Genomic DNA, 19,034 nt, shown 5'->3' on the forward strand with positions numbered 1-19,034 from the left:
TATGAATTGGTTGCCTGATGTCTGAGACTTTGTTGTATGATAACTTTGTGATATGGTTTTAGCTCAAAACATATTTTCAATGGCTGAGAGCATGCAGGGTGTTGTTTTTTTAGGTTTATCATCATCTTTATGTATAAAAACTCAAAAGACATGTAGGTTCACTGGCGGTTTTGGATATTAAATAATATGGCCATATTTGTGTTGTAGACACCATGCTCCCTGGTTCTTATCACCACCAGTGTAAAGAAATCTGAGTAAATTTCTCTACAATGAACCACTTCACATCAAACAACTCTGAATGACTTTGTGTACGTCTCAATCATTGAACTGTACAGAAAATTAGGAAAATAGGTAGAATTTCTCTTTTAATGTGCACTTCAATTAAGGAAAATCTTTTAATGCACATGCACTGAACTTGACTTTGCTGTTCTAATGAGCGGAACGAAGAGCATGATCAGTGCTCCTCACAAAGGTCAACACTTTTCATATCGACTTAATTGCATCAGTGTGGTGACTGACTCCATATGGAATAAAATAATGACCTAGATATCACTGTCAGGCAGCCGGAGCGAGTCCACACCCTCTGTCACACATGCAGTCTGCCAAGTGCCGTTCGGAAGACAGCTAGAGACGGGCAGAAAGGAAGCAAGAAGAGTGGAGGGTCGGCAGTTGCACACCGTGCATCAGGCTTGGCATTAGGTGACACCTTTATCTCATAAGGGTTTAGATGGATAGTTCAGCAGAGCATGATAAGAAGGGAGAAAGCTCAGAGAACATGGCTCCAGACTGCTGATAAAGCACACATTTACCTTTTAGAAAGGATCTGCTACCCTGGACAAATGTTAACATGTACTATACAGAGATGGACTTAATATTATTAGTTGTTCTAAATGTACAAACATGAGAACAGAAGAATCGTAAAAGGAATCGAGGCAATTGGTTCATGTTGCACTGCAGTGCAGCATAGCTCAGAAATACTGATAGGCAGGCAATGTACATTTTAGCATGCAACGAAGGGAGCGTTAAAACCACAAGGCGCAAGAAATCGTTTGGCTCCCCCTTCTGACCAAAGCGACAAAATGAAGCCTGGCTAGCACCAGAGTAGACTGAGCTTAAAGACAAAAAAACAGGGAGAGGAAATAAACTGCTCCAAATCTGCTACAAATGTCATTTTTATTATTATCTTAAATAATATCGAAATAAAGGGGCTATGATGATCCACAGAAAAAGACATGCTTTGTGACTTTCATTTTTAAAATGTATATATTTATATATTTATATATATATATATATATATTTATCTTCTTGTCCAGCAGAAATCTATCCAGGGTGAAGAAGAAAACCTCACACGACGAACGAGACACATTACATTCGTGGGCCTTCTCGGCTAGCCGAGGACAGTGTGAGTTGGACCGAGTGGCTTCCTCAGTGTTCAGACTAGAGAACTGGATGCATATCCAAAAACGGGCAGTGATCAAAGTGTGCTGAAATGAGCCCAAATCTCAATGTCAAAAATTAAAACGCTGCTGCTATTTTTTCTTATAAAAACTTTTCAAAAACAAGAACCTGGATACATTTCTACTTTTCCAAAATTAACAATTCTTTACTATTAAAAAAGACAAAAGAAACAGAGAAAACACACAAAGGAGAAATAAAGAAAGAAAAAAGGAAAAAAAAAACAGCTATCATTATAATCAACTCCCTTTGGTAAAAACTGTAATAAACTCGTCTTGCATGTTTTCATCTTTTTTCCTCCCCATTTGCGCACTAACTTCAGCCGTCTCTCTCTATTGTCCACAGTAAGCCTGTAAAGTTTCACTAGCACAACAACACAGGTCTCTGTCATAAAAAAGGTCTGGCAATATATACAATTTATTTACAAATAGTGAACTGTGTTCTGTATGTGGATAGTCCATTATTAATAATCAGGCGTGTGAGTATGTTTGTGAGTGTGTGTGTGTGTGTGTGTGTGTATGTATATATGTGTGTGTGTGTACACGAGCTGGTGTATTGGCATTGGGCTTCGCCAGCAACTTTGTAAGGCTTGCAGCCAGGGCGGCCAGCACAAACTGTGGTCATGTCACATTCTGACATTCAAAACATACAATTATACAGAGTGTGAGCATTTGGAAGCTCATTCATTCTTCTGCTAAATTCATCAGTGCTTTCTTTTATACTTTTCACAGCACTATGGGACACAGGTCCAAGATCTTTATTGCTGTCTGTTCTGTCGAAGTTTTTTGCCGTTTTAGTTTTTTTCCTTTTTCATTTTAAATAAAAACATTGTACTCTTAGAGTTTGTTCGTTATGACATATAGGACATCAGAATGGGAAATCATTTGAGCTTATTTTAATGATGGTGCCTCTTGAGCTTCCTATACTTTGGTTGGATAACTAAAGATTTATCTCTGCAAAGTTAAGTGCACTTATCCCAAAACAAGAACTAAAACTGGTTGCTGCTACTGTTCTGTTCTTGAAAAACTATTTCATTCTCCCCCCCAACTTGTTTACCAATTGTGCCCATTCACTGAAAAAAACTATAAAACCCAACCTGGCAACCAGGTGAAGGTACAGTCAGATCCTCACCTTAAGACACAGCCTTATGACCTGTACATACAATAATACATTAATGCCTTTTAACCTGTCCCATCAAAACCCCTGCACCACAGCCTGGCCCATCTAGACTCCAGCCATCAGTGTTCTTTGCTGGGCTGATAAACTCCAGAACTGGCTGGTTCTAGACTAATTTAGGCACACAGACTGTGCCTCTGCTTGACGGACAGGTCCTTCTTCCCAAGGTTTGGCACTGAGGGACAAGCGGGCACAAGTACAGCTAAAAACGCTGTTAAAAACTAAGACGTATGCCAGCCGCCACTGGTGTGACATGAGAGCGCTGAGGCTTAGCCTTGTGCTGTCATGTCATCCTTAGAAAGTTGTTGATAAGTCCGCTTTCCTTCCCTGCCCACTACTGCCTCCTACTGCCTCCTCCCATAAACCAAAGACCCCCTTGCCCCATCTACTGCCTGGGGTCAGGGAGTTTTGTAGCTGCTGCTGTATTTGACTTTGTACTTGTTGATGTTCCTGAAGTGGAGTGTCTCATGGTCACATGTTGTGGAGCAGGGAAGGAGCCCTTCACGCCCTTCTCCCATCAGCCACTTGGTAGTGTTGGCGGCCATTTCTCTGGTGACGTGCTCCTTTACCCAGCCATCCACCCAGGCCTGGAAGCGCTGATGTAGCCGCGTGCTCACCCGCTCATGGGACTGGTAGAAACGCACACAAAGAGTATTTACAATGCATTTTCATACGTAGTTCAGAAGTAGGTATGGCTGCAACAATTAGCTGACAAAGTCAAATAACTGTCAGTGACGTTGAATATGGAAAACAGTTCACATTTTGTTGTACTGTTCCCTTGATACACTGTCAGAATGGTGCACTGAACATTCCACATTAAAGACCAACCTGAGGCACAGTAAAGGGGAAGAGCACGCTAGGCACTAGGGTTTACCTGATGAGCTCGCAGTAGTGCCGTGCGTCTGTACATGTAGTCCTCAGACTTAAACACGTACACCATTTTGTAAGAGTTTAGCTTGAACATGCACTCCATTTTAATGTTCTCAGCATTCTCCTTCTTCCCTCCTTCCTTCACCTCTTTCTCCTGCTGTTCCCGTCCCCGCTGGCATTTCCGAATTCGCCTAAGGTTTCTATAGCAAGAGAGAAAAAGAGTCATAAAAGCTACAAGATGAATTTAAACTAGTGTCAAAAGTTTGATAGATAAAAAAAAAAAAAAAAATTATTGTTTTATACATTGACAAGCATATATTTTGTGTAATCAAATTAATGCACAAACCTTTGTTAAAAGGTCAGTTCTGTAGTTATAAAAAGATCACATTATGGTTTAAAAGTGCTATCAACATGTAAACTTTAAAGTGTAGAGAGATGCTGTACTACCTTGGAAGAAAAACAGGCTTTTGTGCTAGATGCTCTCTTAGCTCTGGAGACGTCACATCAGCACTAAGATAGCGGCCCACATAATCTGACCACCGCTGCAAACATAGAGTAACACTATTGATCAAAACAGTTTAAACATACATAGAATAGCATGTGTGTAGGTGTGACCTAACAGGAACATACTAAGAGACTGTTAGACCTTAAGCCAAATGGACTGGGAATAAGAGTCAAAGTGTGACTCACTTCTGCCTCCACTGGCTCATCAGAATTCTCCTCTTCTGTGTCCAGCAGCTCAATCGTCAGCTGTACGTTCCCTCGACTCTTACTGAACATCAGCTGTTTTAGAAAGACAGAGAACACTTGAATAGTAAATGAAAGACAAAGGTACATTCCAACAGAGCTGGTCAACAGATAGTAAATTCTTACTTTAAAGCAGTTCTCATCGGACATGAGCTGCTCCGCCTTGCGCTGGTAGGCTGATTCAGCAGTTGATCTGGAGGCCTGACTCGAGAGCGTTCCACCTGTAGCACAGTTACTGCTCTCTGACAGATAGAGATCTGTCACCTGCACGCAGATCTCATCGCTCACTATGTGCTGCAGCTGCAGAGAGGGAGCACAGGGGAGAAATTAACCTTCACAAAAGTCTTTACTTAAACCCCTGTTCTGTTTTGTAGAAACATAGGTACAACAAACAATGACCAAAAGAAAGAAAAATATCAAAGTAACCTGGCCTTTGCTTTGTATTTATTTTGTACCTACAACCCACTGACATAAATCCATTTCCAACACACAAAAGATGAAGAAAGAGAACCTCCCAGAACATTATAAGCAAAAGAAACCATCAGTGAATTATAGCCCGTCAGGAAAAGGGGGGGGTAAAGAGTACACAAAACTACTCTCTCTACTAGAGAGAACTACCCTCTCTAGAAAAAAAAAACAACTAGAGGTCAGAACGACCACATGTATACAAGCACCGAACAAGTCTTCAGCTTTATAAACTTGAAAAGACAGAGAGCGAGAAACATGTTTTCTTTCTTTTGTGTACAAACAGTGCCAATCTTTTTCACTGAACTGGAGCAAAACCCTGGAGCACAGACCTGCCTGACAATGCTCTGGATGAGCTTGTCCATGGTGAAGGCGATGTAGGCATGGATAGTGAACATCTCTCTCAGAGAGTCCTCATATTGAGATCCCTCCATGTTCCCATCCAGCAGGTTCCGCACCATCTCCAAGAAGGCTGAATAGTAGTCTTCAACGTCAATGTCCACTGAGAGAGAGAGAGAGAGAGAGAGAGAGAGAGAGAGAGAGAGAGAGAGAGAGAGAGATAAAAAACAAAAACAACCACACAACAGGTTTCAGACATAATCCAACCCCATAAAAGGCAAACACATCCACTAAAATTCAAGTTAGCAGTGGAACAAGGCCAATGCTACTTATCTGAAGCCAGTTGTGCATTTGGATTTACATGGATTAACGTTGGATCTGTGAACAGAAGGCTGATTCATAATCAGCTCCTCAGAACAACATCAGCTCTGAGGCTAAAATGACACTGAATAGGATAACTCATAATAATTTAAACTTACTAGGCTCCTTCAGCCGCAGCTGGATGGCAGGGTTGTCGTTTTTGTCCCGTTTGAGCCCGAGCACCTCCCTCTCCCAGTCGCGCTCTCTCAGTTCCTCCTCTATCTGCCGCTCGGCCTGGACGTAGAGACGGAGGAGGCGTGAGCACAGCGTCTGGTGCAGCCGCAGGAAGATGTACCAGTTGTTGTTCACAAAGAACAAGTTGTAGGCCTCGTCACAGGAGCGCAGCTTCTGGGCGGCTGAGCTACTAAAGAGGAGTTTGGACTTGGAGGGGCTTCCGCTGCTGCTCCCTGCTGCCAAACCATTGTGCTTCTTGGAGCCTCCTTCATCCAGCTCCATGTCCTCGTCGTCTTCCTCTTCCTCATCATCCGACAGCGCCCCCCGCTGGGAAAAGAGCATGTCAGGGATGAAGTGGTAGATGATCTGCTTAATCTTGTACTTGTCCTCTTTATGGATGCTGGTCTGCCGTTTGACATGGTGGATTATGAGGGCTGCAGCGTCCTCCAGGATTTGTCGGTCCTCGTAGGTTAAGGTGAGATGGGGGCCACCAGGCGGTGTCCCGTTCTCCTCAGAGGCTTGTTCCTGCCGCTGCACATACAAACATGAGCCAGATGCACGTTTAGTGTTTGCCAAAATGCCATTTAAACACCACTTTTTTACAGAGTCTTCTTAAAAATATTTCTTTAGTATCAAAACAATACTACATTAAAATGACATCAGATAGCATGAGCACGTTTTCTTGGAACTTTTTATTTTTATTGTATTTATTATTTTTTTCTACGTACGTGTTTTTGTATACCAACTGAGGATGGGTAGGTGGAAGATATGGAGATTAGTGGGAGAAAACTGGTTATTACTAGTACTGCACTACCATTTTGACATTTTCTTACTGATTTTTGAAAATAAAGATAACAAATTGCTCCCAAAAAAGAAGCCAGCTTTTAACTGAAAACCCTAATGCCATTTTCACTAACACTGCACCTGAAGCATCTTGGGATCTAGTAGCTTTCTTAAGCTAAAAATAAGCTAAACATGGTTGGTTGGCTAACCTCATCATAGATGCTCTCAATCTCGTTAAGCAGGTTCTTGGAGCGCAGCACCTTGGTGTCATTCTGTTTGAAGTTGATGCCTTGGTGGTCCAGGGATTTCAGGTAATACTTTTCGTTCTGCTCGCGCCAGATCTTATTGAAGCCTCGCTGTGCTTCTCTCCACTCCTCTTCCTTCAGCTTTAACCTAAAGTACAAAATACAGCCATCATAACTATATTTAACTTTGTGCTTTCATACAATTAGTGCAAATACAATGAATTGACTGTACAAAGGAGAAAAATCTTTGTATGTTTATATGATAAAGCCCTAAGAATGTAAAAGAAAAACACACATCTTAGTATTTTACTTTTTAAGGTCAGCTGCGATTTTGGATAGTGCTGCAGATCTGCCCTGACAGATGCGTTTCCACTTGGCTGACAGTTGTGTAAGTGTCTTGGCCCTGGTGTATTTCTTATGTAATGGTGTTGTGAGTGCTCGCCACATGATGAAACAAAACCTCCTCAGGGAGATAATAAAATATGAAGTAAGTAAAGTTTTCTCTGCACAATGGGGTTCTATGTAAGAATGTAATAACTACAGCACAACAGTACTACTGAGTTATTACATGTAGAGCTTGAAACATAAATCCAACTAAAATGAAAGTGAGAGCACATGTGCACAGAGTGATACGAGGTCACTCAGCTTTGGGTTTTGATCACAGACCTCTTCAGCACGATGGGGACAGAGACCGCTGGATTCTTCTTCAGTCCATCAATGATATCCAGGGCCTTGTCTCCGTATATCCTCTGAATAGCCTTGCGGTGGATAATCTCAGATGTGCCTCCCAGCGTGTTGTCTAGACGGAACTTCGCCTGCTCCTCGGCAGACATCCGAGAGAGCTTCTTCTGCACCGTTTCCAGCACCCGGATAGTGGCCAGGTTCGTCTCCAGAACCACATCCAACTATGCACAGATGCAAACCACATTATCTAATGATAAGCTTGCTAACACCACACTAGCAGAATTTGGTGAGTTTCTTTAGAGCATTTCTAAATGTTGAGTGTCTACATATCCACTGATAAGCTTGATGTTAGATGGCCTGATTTGAAAAAAGAGCCAGATGTGAAAGCAGGAAGGTCTCAGGTGGCTCACCTCAAAGCGCTCATCCTCACACCTATAAATATGCTCCTCATACTGCGTCTTCTTAGAGCTGACAAAGGTGGAGTCCTCTGACCAGGAAGGGAAAGACACCCATGTGTCATTCAGCACCTGGGCGAACAGATGGGACCACAGGCATTGGTTCAATGATCAAGTTACATACAAAGACCTTTCATGCAAAAAAATTCTGTTAGTAACAAACTGAAATTAAATTCTTGCCTGAAACTGAAATAGGACATACTGGACCAAAAACCGAAACCGGAAAGAAGCTAATAAATAAAATAAATTTACATAAAATACACTAAAAATGAACTAAAACTGATTTGCTACAGTATATGCCACAAAATCTAACGTTCTTGAGAACAGAGAACAGCTGGTCATTCAATGCAACAAATTCTCTTGTTCTTTTTATCTCTACTTTGCACTTTGGCACCCTGGTTCATGAATTTCTACTCTTTCAAAAACTGTGGATACAGATAACTTCGGTGCGCTAGCAGAGATTTTACTATCTGCCTCTGTTGCTTTGCTGTGTTCAGCATATCAAGTGGGACGTCTTAGGTGGAATCAATCCTGGAGTGGAGAACTTCTCGGGTGTTGTACTCCCCTTTCTAATACCCAGCATGAACAGTGATCACAAATCATTTGTCTAATATCCCTTTTAGAAACTGAAATGGTTCCACATAGCTGACATTTTCACTGTTGATCTGCTGCTGCACAAAATGCTTCTGTGCTGACTGGTGTAGGAGAGTAATGGAACAAATAAAAATCACTATTTCTTTTCTTATTTTCATTGCCATTATGACTATGTGCAAAGGGTTGAAATTTGATACTTCATTTTAGGCCTATTAAATCTTTTTTTTGATAACTGTCGACCAATTTCAGAGGCTGAAATTGAGGTGCACCCCCAAAGTCGCAGTTTGTTACAAAACAAGACAAGGCTTGGATGTAACACAATGTAGTAGGTACCCTCACACTGAGCACTTTAGTGTTCATTATTTTATTGTAACATAAATGTGATGACAATAAAGGACAGCTTCTCACCTCTTTGCAGAGTGGGGTTCTCCCTGTGCATTTGGGCTGCTGGTAGCTCTTGGGCAGAGCTCTGTAACTAAAGCCCAGTCTCTTGCATGAGGAGTAGTCTATCTCCATGGCGATGCCCTCTGTTGCCCTCTCTTTAGGGTAGCTCTCCAGGTGGGACATCTCCTTGTAACCCAGGAAATTCTTAAACCAGGTGAACAACTCTGGGAACTTCCTGAAAAGGTTACACAATTCAGCTTGGTTGCCCTCATTTGTCCGGGACATTTTAAACACAATGACAGCTGCACCATTTCTACACCTGAAAACTTGTTTTGTTTTTAGCAAAGGTCTCATAATGTGAAAGTATGGAAAAAAGTATATCACGACATTTAGAGCAATTTTCATCTGAAAAGCTGCAACAGACATAAAAAATAAATAAAAATAATGAAACAATGAATTCACAAAACTATGAATATAATTTATTTTTACACACCGCACTGGAGTCGATCCAGATAAACAGGACTTCTTCTTTGTAAAGAAACTCATACTGTACCATAAATATGGTCATAGTATCCCCCCTCCCCCCAAGGTGTCAGTGATCAAAACACTCACCCCAAAAAAGGCAGCACCAGTTGCACCAGCTCAGCACGAGAGATCACTTCCTGGTTAAAGATGACCAGGCACCGCAAGAAGTTGTCGTAGGCCTCTGCACTTCTCAGGGCTTTTCGCACCTATGAGAAATTTAGACAGATCAGTTACTGTGTGACCATCAAAAAGTAAATAAATAAATAAATAAATAAATAAATAAGACAGATAAGCATGGATTTTATAAAATGATATCGCACCTTCTCAAAGAACAAAGATTCTGTGCCGACTCCATGTTTGCTGGCCTCTGCCACAGAGGAGTCCTTCAGATTGAGTAACTTAGGTTTTTTCTGGAAGGTAAAATGGTCAGATCAGAAAACCAAACATCCATCTCATAAATGAATTTACCACAAATAAGTGGTAAATCTCCTCCTTGGCAACAGTACAAACTCATCGCTTGTATAACAAATTATGTGAGAAAAACAGTACAGCTGTGCACCTCATGTATTCAATCAGATATCAGACTAATATGTCAAGGTTTAAGCTGTGGCCGAATGTTATGGCGTTTACCTTCACAGGCGGAGTGGCTCCAGTAGCGCTGTGTCTGCGGATCTGACAACCATTCTGGTTTGGCCTCTGCTTGTTGTTCAGCTGTGGCTTCTTCACTGTACTTCCATGATCATTCTGTACAGATTCTGCTTTCTCTGCTGTCGTTTTGCCGAGCAGCTAAGGAGTGTGGAGAGAGGAACGTTTACTTCTGGCTAAAGCAAAGTGGTTTACTGACTCACACGTACAAGTAAAAGTGACAGTTGACTCAACTCCAGTTGTAGAATGATCGATTAGTTTTGAAAATTAAAGAAATTCTAGAACTCCAAGTTCAGTCTCATGTGTTTGTGTGGATGTCAGGAAGCACAGGCAGCCGACTCTCACCACAGAGCTGTTGGCATCTGGCAGGAACTGGCCAAACTCTGAAAGCAGGTCCTCCTGGTTCTTGAAGAGCCGTGCCACTTGGGCATACACCTCCTGCTCAGTCAGAGCCGGAGTGTAGTTTCCCCCGGCTTCTTTAGCATTACGTTGCTCCTTCTACAGGTAAATAGGTAGGTAGGTAGCAAGGAAGGAAGGAAGGTAGGAAGGAAGGTAGAAAAGAAAGAAAAAAGACAAAGAAACAAGTAAGAATGGCTCTCTTTTCAAAGTGCAATCTCTATTTCAAGAGCACCATTTCAAAGTCACTGTTCTAACTAAGGACTTGATGGATAAAGGCCAAACTGAACCAAATACAGAAATACACTGCTCATCTTCCCGGGACAATGATGTGCAAAGTCAACAAGAGAAAGCTTCTCTGCTGGACTAAGGCCAAGTAGAGACATAATCTTCATGGGAGATCTACTTCACTTGGAATACACAACAAATAAAAGCACCAAAGTCCACAGATACTCTGCATAGACAGCATCACTCATGAGTCGTTTACCTAAATAGACAGCAGTGCATTTATGAGACCATCTTAAGACATGTCTCTCTATAAACACTCACCTGGTATGTGTGCAGGATCTCCAGGAAGGCTTTGTAGATATCCGGCTGACCTTGGAAGCGGTTCTTGATCTTGTTGACATAGTTGATGGCATGGTTGAACTCCACAGGCTGGTTATTTTGCAGTGGAGGGGCACTTGGGGTACTGCTTACAGGGGTGTGGGGCTGTAGAGGGGGGGAACGTGGGGAGGCATACGGAGGGATGGACGGATTAGGCTGACTGCTCGGGGTCAATGCTGGAGACTGCAATGGCTGTGGAAGAAGAGAGAGTATCATTTAAAAACTGACGTTGAACTTCATGAATGAAAAGCTTTGGTCAGGTGACCATGGGCCTGGCACAACTCAAAGTTTTTATGAGTACTTTAGCAGATTCACAAAAACTAAGGACTTCAACAAGTTTCAGAGACAGTTTACAAACACATGTTAACGTCTACCTAGTATTCCAAACAAGCTCTGACGTGCAAAACTGTAAAGTACATGACTCTACAAGCCAAATGGACCAGCAATAAAGCTCACTTTGCTCTTTTGCGAGGGCTGAGTTGGGGGAGGGGCAGCTCCGCTGGAAGCTGGGGGAGCCAACTGGCTCTGATGCGGTGCTGGAGGGATATTCTGCACCGAGATGCCATGAGGTGTAATATGGTGGATCTGACCTGGGGTCGTAACATTCACCAGATCATTGGTCTGCACCTCGATTTTATATCCAGGCGGCAGGAAGGTGTTGAAGCCCATGATGAGGTCAGGGTGACCCTTAAAGAGCTGAGACACCCGATTGATCACACCTGGTGTGTCAATGCTACAAAAAAAATAAACACCGAAAAATCAGTTCATGCACAAATGCTTTCCATCCCAAAAAACTTATTACTTCCACTTGAAAAATACTTACTACTGATTACACAATAATGGATAGTGCCCAATTGGCAATTTCAAAGTGCAGCTAACACTTTTCTAATTTACTACTAGGATACTTCAACAAAAATTAAGTTAACTTGCTAACATCAAAGCTCACCTCTGAGACTTGAACTCTTTCATGATGTCCAGAAAGTCATTATAAACTTGAGGCTGACTTCCAAATTGCAGCTTCACTTGATCCAGGTAGGACAAGGCATCTTCCACCTAAGAGATAAAAACATACATATGCAATAGCAGTTACCAAAGGAAACTCAAGCACTTTTATGGCAATCTGTCATTTTGAAAAAAACATCAATTCAATTTAAGTACAAGTTTAATGTACCTAAAGCTGTATGTTGTACAGCGCATTCTCACCTTGAGTCTCTGAAACTGCTGCTGTCCCTGTGCGGAGGCAGTGGGATTGGGTGGGTGTGCATGACCCTGGACCAGTGCAGGGCCATGGGGCTGCACAGCAGGACTATGGTGGTGAGAGCTGCTGTGGACAGCAGGACTAGGACCATGACCATGACCCCCCGAGCTCTGCGCCACAGGAGGAACCTATAAATACAATACAAAATAAACACAAATCTTAAAAAACACAAAACAGCCACCTCAAGTTTTCTAATAGTGATTACGCTGGCTTTTTGTAATTTACCGATCATTAGCTAAGTAAGCGGAAATGCTATGTCAGTACCTGGTATCCCTGGGGTACAGGGTACTGGATGCCTGTGGTGGGCTGCATGTTGTCTGCCACAGCCTCGTACACTGGGGCTGGGGCCAGAACCCTGTGCTGGAAGCCCTCAGAGTTTCCTGGGAGCCGACGCTGTTGCGCCGCAAAGACTGCTTCCTGATCCTCCAGACGGCGCTTCATTATGAACTCATACTCAGGGGGTACTGAGACCTGCAGAAGAGTAACAAAGCCAAAAAGAGTTATACGACTACTTAATTGGCTGACCAATGTGATGTTCTACACTTTCTTAAAGTAGAGGAGTGCAACAAAACTGTGACAATATAGTGATTTTCACCACTTTAACAGTAAGTGCAGAGTGACTTTCAAACATACTACACAAAAAGTAAATAAATAAATAAATAAATAAAGAAATGTGCTGACAACAGACTTGTTTCATTTAATTCAACCCCTGAGAGGAAAAACTCCAAACAGAACCAGTGTCACTTAGAGAGCAGTACTACACTGTAGTGAAGCAACAGCGTCATAAAAACAAGACACAATGCATACAATAAACACGTCAGAACAACAAAAAAAACAAACAACAAAAAAAAAAAACAAAAACTAACACGTTCTCTCCAAGGAACAAACTTAAACATTTAACTTTAAACTTAGACATTTTGCTGCGAATTTTAGAGTTCTATTTATTTGCAGAATGAGAAAATTAGACATAATATACAAAAAAAGCAGAAGTCTGCTGTTCAGGATGCACACTTATTTTCAATTACAGTCTGAGGTCCACAAATTTTTGGATAAAACTGAATAAAGGACGTAATCAAATGTGCATACACAGATCGATATTTACTGAATAATCGCGCTGGATTATGTGGATGTACGTTTTACAGAAAGACAGTGGAAGTCAGCATGAAGGAGTAATTCCTCATATAAACAGTCCATCCACGGTGCTGGCGCTCAGCTCCCTCCGGCCAGGCGCATGCTGCAGGACTGTGGCCATGACGTCATCGGAAGGCTCCTGCCCTGTACACACACTACGAGGGCGCCTCGTATCTCCGGCACGGAGACAAACTCGGGCTCCGACGCCTCTCCGTTCACCGCTTCAGTGACCAACCCGCTCGGGGGAGGGGGTGCCTCTGTTTAATCTGGCCTAGATGTCCGGGCTGAAGACGGCCATGAGGCAGCGAGGGAACCGGCGGGCAGCTCGAAAAGCGCAAAGCGACATAAACGGACATGTGAGAAGCGAAGTGCGTCTGTTTCTCGTTTGAGGGGCTGACCTCGCTCGGTAACCCAGCTAGCCGTTTCGAGCACATCTCGTCCTCAGAGCGACACAGCTACATGCGCAGAAAGCCCACTGAGAGCGTACAAAACGTGTGTTTGCACGTAACGTTACACTCCGCGGTTTAAAAGCGCCTCCGTATGTGGACAATGCGAGGACGCGGTCACTAACGTGGATAAGCTGGAGTGTTTCTTGGCACAATCCGTTAGCTAACGTTAACAGAAACGCTGGCAGATGAACTGAAACGGTCCACACTGACACCAACGGTTAGTTCAGAAGCCCTCACTTCGACAAAGAAACTTGAAAGACCGGGGTTTGAGCGTGAGCTGCAGAACTACAGCAGCTAAAGGTGAAAGGGTTCACTACTGATGGAAAACAAACAGCGACAAGGCTAAATATGAGCCTCGCTAAGACGTTAGCTAACTCGTATTTACACTGGAGAGTAACAGTTCGCTTATGTGTGCCCCGTCCCCTCCCCCTGCCCCTGAGGCCTGGCACCAAGCGCTAAAGCCCCGAGCTCGAGTTCAGCCTGGCGGACAAACACAGCAGTCTGGCGGGCTGCACACGGCGGCTAACGTGCAGCCGCAACTCCTGTCTGAGAGCAGATAAAGACACGGGGTTTGTGCGAACGCTGATGTTCTGATTTGTGTAAATAAAATGCTCTTCTGTAAATCTAACTAGCACTACTCAGTACAGTGTTAAAAAGCCCTGCCCCCCAACGAGAACTGCGCTAGCCACCAGGCTAACTTCAGTGCAGATGTCAGCGCAACTCTGACTAGCCAGCTAGCGGTTAGCCACCAGCTAGCAGCCCGTTAGCAGCGTCAGTCACTCCAGCCGTGCACATGCAGAGCACAGCCGCGGAGCCCCACAGACACAGCGAGACGTTCACTCAAATAACACACGAAGCGCACAAAACTGGAGCCGGAGACTCCGCCGTGGGCAGTGCGGGGCACAAACCGCTGCTCGGTTTTTTCTTCACAGCTTCTCCACAGAACACAGTTTAAACTCACCTCCTGGCAGCAGCTAGCTTAGCTAGTCGAGTTGTTCAGGTTTGTCCGCGAATTCGACCAAAACAGGAATCAACTTAAAACAACCGCAGCGCTGAAACGCTGCGTGTGTACTGGCAGTCACTCGTGCATGGAGCTAAATAAAACGCTCCGTCCGTTAAATATTGTTTTTAAAATGCACAATACAGGAGAAAGAGACCGCAAAAGAAAAAAGATTTTCAGCTGAAAACAACCCCAGTCCTGTTCGTGGCCGAGAGGCGTGGCTCACGGGGGCTTTTTCCTCAGTGTCCGCCCACTGCGGATCTGATTGGTCAGTGCCGGAGGGATCCGGGCGAGGAGGAGGAATAAGCCGCTCTGATTGGCCGCGCTGAACGTCACTCAAACAAACAGCAGGCTGGAAGGCGGTTCGTCGACTGCCCGCCACTCAGACTCCTCTCACACACGTAGGCTACACAGTTCGAAACGGAGGACTTTTTAGACTCTGAAATTAGACGGTGCACCACTACAAAAAAGCCTGGTATGTTTCATCCGTTTCGTACACTGACCTGGGCGCGCATCTTTACTACTATAAAAGAACCGAGATCTGAATCTAGAGGAGCTCCCAGGTCAGACACGCAGTCCAGCACTTGTTTGGTTGCTAGGGTTTCCTAGTAACACGTTTTACAGGGGAAAAAAACATTCATGAGCCTCATATTAAAGTCACCGTTTCTTCAACCATCCAGTTCTCTTAAACAGTGTGTTTGTGGTGACATAGATATGACTGATTCACACGGGTGAAAACATGAGTACGTGTGTCTGAAAGCTTCTCGGTGCATAAAATTAGTTCAATGTAACTTCCTGAAGTTACTACCACACGTGACTCCTCTCGGCAGTGTTTAGCTGTCGCATACGTCATACAGATCGCTTAACATTATGCCCCCGCCCCCCCGTTCAAAGCGCTGGCCAATCAGAACACGCGGTATTCCTCAGGCCACGCCCCCGAGAGGTGGACCAGCTGAAATAAACCCTCGCCCACGAGAGGCGGAGTTAAACACTTGCCCGGGATTCCTCGCCTCGACAGAGCAACAACTCGCACTCAGCCTCGACCGAGCAGCCCGACGACCATGTTTGCGCTCAGAGCTTCGTCTCAAACTAGCGTTTGGAGAAAACACACAGCGAGCCGTGTCGAACGAAAGGTCCTTCAGGACCGATAAACACACATCCTAAACTCGAGTGCAGAAAAAAACGCCGTTGTTATGTAGTAGATCGGTTATCGTCCAAAAAAGTTGCTGCCCAAATGTGTCTTTTTGGGTTCTAGCTTAGTTATAACGAACAATGAGCGCCCACACGAGGGAGAAAGCGGCGCTGGTTGATGGTAAACGGCGGAGGAGTGAGTGAGTGTGTGTGTTTGTGTGTGTGTGAGAGAGAGAGAGAGAGAGAGAGAGAGAGAGAGAGAGAGAGAGAGAGAGAGAGAGAGAGAGTCCAGCCGTGCCTGTTTCCCCTTTAATACGCCACGCATTTCTGCTCCGTCCCGCACTTCCCATTGAACAATAGACCCTCGATTCGGGTAACGCAGCAGGATCGACCGTGTGGCTTTGTTACAGACATATTTCTCATGACACACGGTGGGTTTTACACTCACGCGCGATTCAGGCGAACCCAACTCCGCTATTCGAGCTCGGGCTGGACGGATTCGCCTTTTTATGACGACCTTATATCGGCCCCAAAGTCAAAATGGGCACTATAATCTGGAGCCGTAAACACGAGCACAGCGCACTGACTGACGACATGTGGCGTCGCTGATTCAGAGACTCGTATCTGTACCAAACGACGGAGCAGACACACAGACCGAGAGAGCAATTCTTTGTTTACTTCGACATTTAAGGGGAAAATGTCTAAGCCATTCGCCCCAACAACTCCCTCCCCCTGCTGAGCCCTGTGTTAACTATCAGACCGCACCGAGAGTACAGCGAAAACGGCGACAGCAGATTTCTGCACACAGAGCGTTTCGAGGACAAAAAGCCAGTTAAAATCACACAGACAACAGACAGACTGCGTTCAGCCACAGACAAGCTCTCGGGATCGTGGGCGCACGCTTCACTCCGCTCACTAGCAAGCTTTGCCCTCCTCGGCTCCTCAATTTTGGCATTATCGAGCAAACCACCCACATTTCGTGCGTTACGATCTACACGCAAAAGGTTTCCGACTCCCAGATTTAGGACACTATCAACTAAGAACATCGGTGCAGATCGGAATAAGATATTTTTGTTTTCTTTACCAGCTGTTACATACCTAGGAAAAAGAAGCCTCTCACTCCGGATTCGTGTTTGTAACAAAATAGTTGGTAACGCCCCTCTCGCCTCCCATTGGTTCTCCCAGCGTCTTGCGTCATTGCAATTTGAATACGACCCGCCAAAATACCGAGTGTACAGCAGCGTTTATGGAGGAGCTGAAGGAGAGAGCGCTGAGACATAAAGATCACCGGTTATAACTGATAATCTTCGATACACACATTATACACACGAGTAAGTGCTGTAGAGCTCTATGCCGTTAGTTGTTTCAAGTTCTATGCCTACTTTCTCCAATGAAGGATGGTGTTTAGTACGAGATATTCATCATTGATAGAATCTCAAATGGCTCATTTGGACGTCAGGTACACTATAAGGATCTGGAAACCTCTGTTGCAGGGAGTCCCCAGTATAGATTAGAGTCCTTTCATCACCTATAAAATGCAGTATATTTTGAATGGGGAGTTCTTAATTCGTGACATCTGAAATGCAGTATATATTAAATAGGAAGGCCTTATTTCATCACATGAAATGCAGTATATATTAAATAGGAAGGCCTTATTTCATCACATGAAATGCAGTATATATTAAACTAGGAGTCCTTATTTCATCACATGAAATGCAGTATATATTAAACTGGGAGTCCTTATTTAATGACCTATGAAATGCAGTATGTAGTAAATAGGGAGTCCCTATTTCAACACCTATGAAGTTCTCTATAGGGAGTAGGGAGTCCTCGGTTGTGTCTGAATAGTTGAATGAAACCTGGTTTCCCATAGGCTTTCCTTGCTTTTGCCTGATCTGTAGAAAATGGCTTCACTAAATATACTGGTAGAGTTGGCTAGCATGTGGAACCCAAGGCTACCACACCAGGCAGAATCAAGGCAAGCAGATCAGAAAGGAAGTCTCATTCAACCTGAGGAGGCAAGAGAAGCTGCTCCAAACACCTGCTGAAGCAACTTCCACTGAAGGATGCATGAGTGTATGTTATCCAGCAAATGTTTTACAGATTTAAGAGTGAGATCACTGGATTCACAGAGAGGACAGACTTGTGAAGTGTGCTATGGGACCCATTATTTTATGGTTCATGAATGCACTATGAATGGAGTAGGGTGTCCATATGTCTTGACTGAAGTTCACTCTGTAAGGAGCCATTATTTCATGTCTGAGGTGCACTGTATATTTCACATTTTAGGGGGGCAGTGGTTCCCAGCCCTGGTCCTGGAGGACCCCCTGCTTGTATATTTTAGTGTTTTCCTGCAAAAACACACCCACAGGAAGGGCTTATTAATTAGTGGATTAGTTGGATTAAGTGTTTTAGGAACACTAAAATGTGCAGGGCAGGGGGGTCCTCCAGGGCCAGGGATGGGAACCATTGATATAGGGTGTAGGGATCCCTCTTTTCATGACTTATGAAGTGCACTATGTCTGGATCTCAAAAATAAAACAGAGGTGTCCTTGATTCCTCTCTTCTGTCCTTCAGCATGTGACTCAGAAGTTGATTGAAATCCACCATCTTTAAAATTGTGTCAACCTTTTGAACATGCTTGGAGGAATCTTGAAGAGGTTACCAGAGCGAGGAAGCAGAAACGCATCCTACACGGAAGACTTTATTTTTTAATTGTAGCGCTCTGTGCTTTTATTGGGTGATTTCAGTTAATACGAGGGTACTGTGAAAGGTTGATCAAGTTAATAAAATTTTGACGTATCTGAATTTCCATAAAGCACGCTCATGTGAAAAGTCAGTTGACAGCAGAAAAAGTCAGTTGTGTTTAATCTCAGCAGATCCTTTAAGCCTAGTAACAGGTGATGAAAGTCTCATTTGTTGAACACGTTTGGCGTCGATTCCTCTGTCCTCATATCTTATCCTTGCATCTGTTCCTCAGGTCCTGAGAAGAAGGAGCCAAGATGCAAGGAAAAGAAATGAGGCTATACAAATGAAGACATGAGACCCTATTTGTAGTGCACAAATTTAGGTGTTCAAATTACTTTATGGCCTGTGTAGTGCCCTATCATGGGAAAAGCCATCTGAGTGTGAGTGCCAACAAAGTCAACAAAATGCTCAATA

At 43.8% G+C, this 19,034-nt stretch overlaps 1 protein-coding gene across 2 annotated transcripts; it reads right to left on the reverse strand.

Moving 5' to 3' along the window:
- Positions 1–1,154: 1,154 nt before the first annotated feature.
- Positions 1,155–17,044, reverse strand: sin3aa (SIN3 transcription regulator family member Aa). Of its 2 annotated transcripts, none has more exons than XM_036576577.1 (21): positions 16,971–17,044; positions 12,426–12,632; positions 12,107–12,289; positions 11,850–11,956; positions 11,360–11,636; positions 10,847–11,095; positions 10,247–10,399; positions 9,887–10,042; positions 9,577–9,666; positions 9,344–9,462; positions 8,756–8,966; positions 7,709–7,825; positions 7,281–7,519; positions 6,579–6,762; positions 5,532–6,117; positions 5,046–5,215; positions 4,375–4,548; positions 4,192–4,284; positions 3,949–4,043; positions 3,506–3,701; positions 1,155–3,260 (listed from the first exon to the last, which is right to left on the reverse strand). In XM_036576577.1, exons 2-21 carry the CDS (start codon positions 12,600–12,602, stop codon positions 3,030–3,032), a joined length of 3,807 nt encoding a protein of 1,268 aa, XP_036432470.1. In that variant the 5' UTR covers positions 12,603–12,632; positions 16,971–17,044; the 3' UTR covers positions 1,155–3,029. The 2 variants fall into 2 exon arrangements, with proteins under 2 accessions (XP_036432470.1, XP_036432471.1); XM_036576578.1 differs by lacking the exon at positions 16,971–17,044 and adding an exon at positions 14,703–14,964.
- Positions 17,045–19,034: the final 1,990 nt, after the last annotated feature.

The sequence above is a fragment of the Colossoma macropomum genome, unplaced genomic scaffold (assembly GCF_904425465.1).
Source record: "Colossoma macropomum unplaced genomic scaffold, Colossoma_macropomum, whole genome shotgun sequence".
Taxonomy (NCBI): Eukaryota; Metazoa; Chordata; class Actinopteri; order Characiformes; family Serrasalmidae; genus Colossoma; species Colossoma macropomum.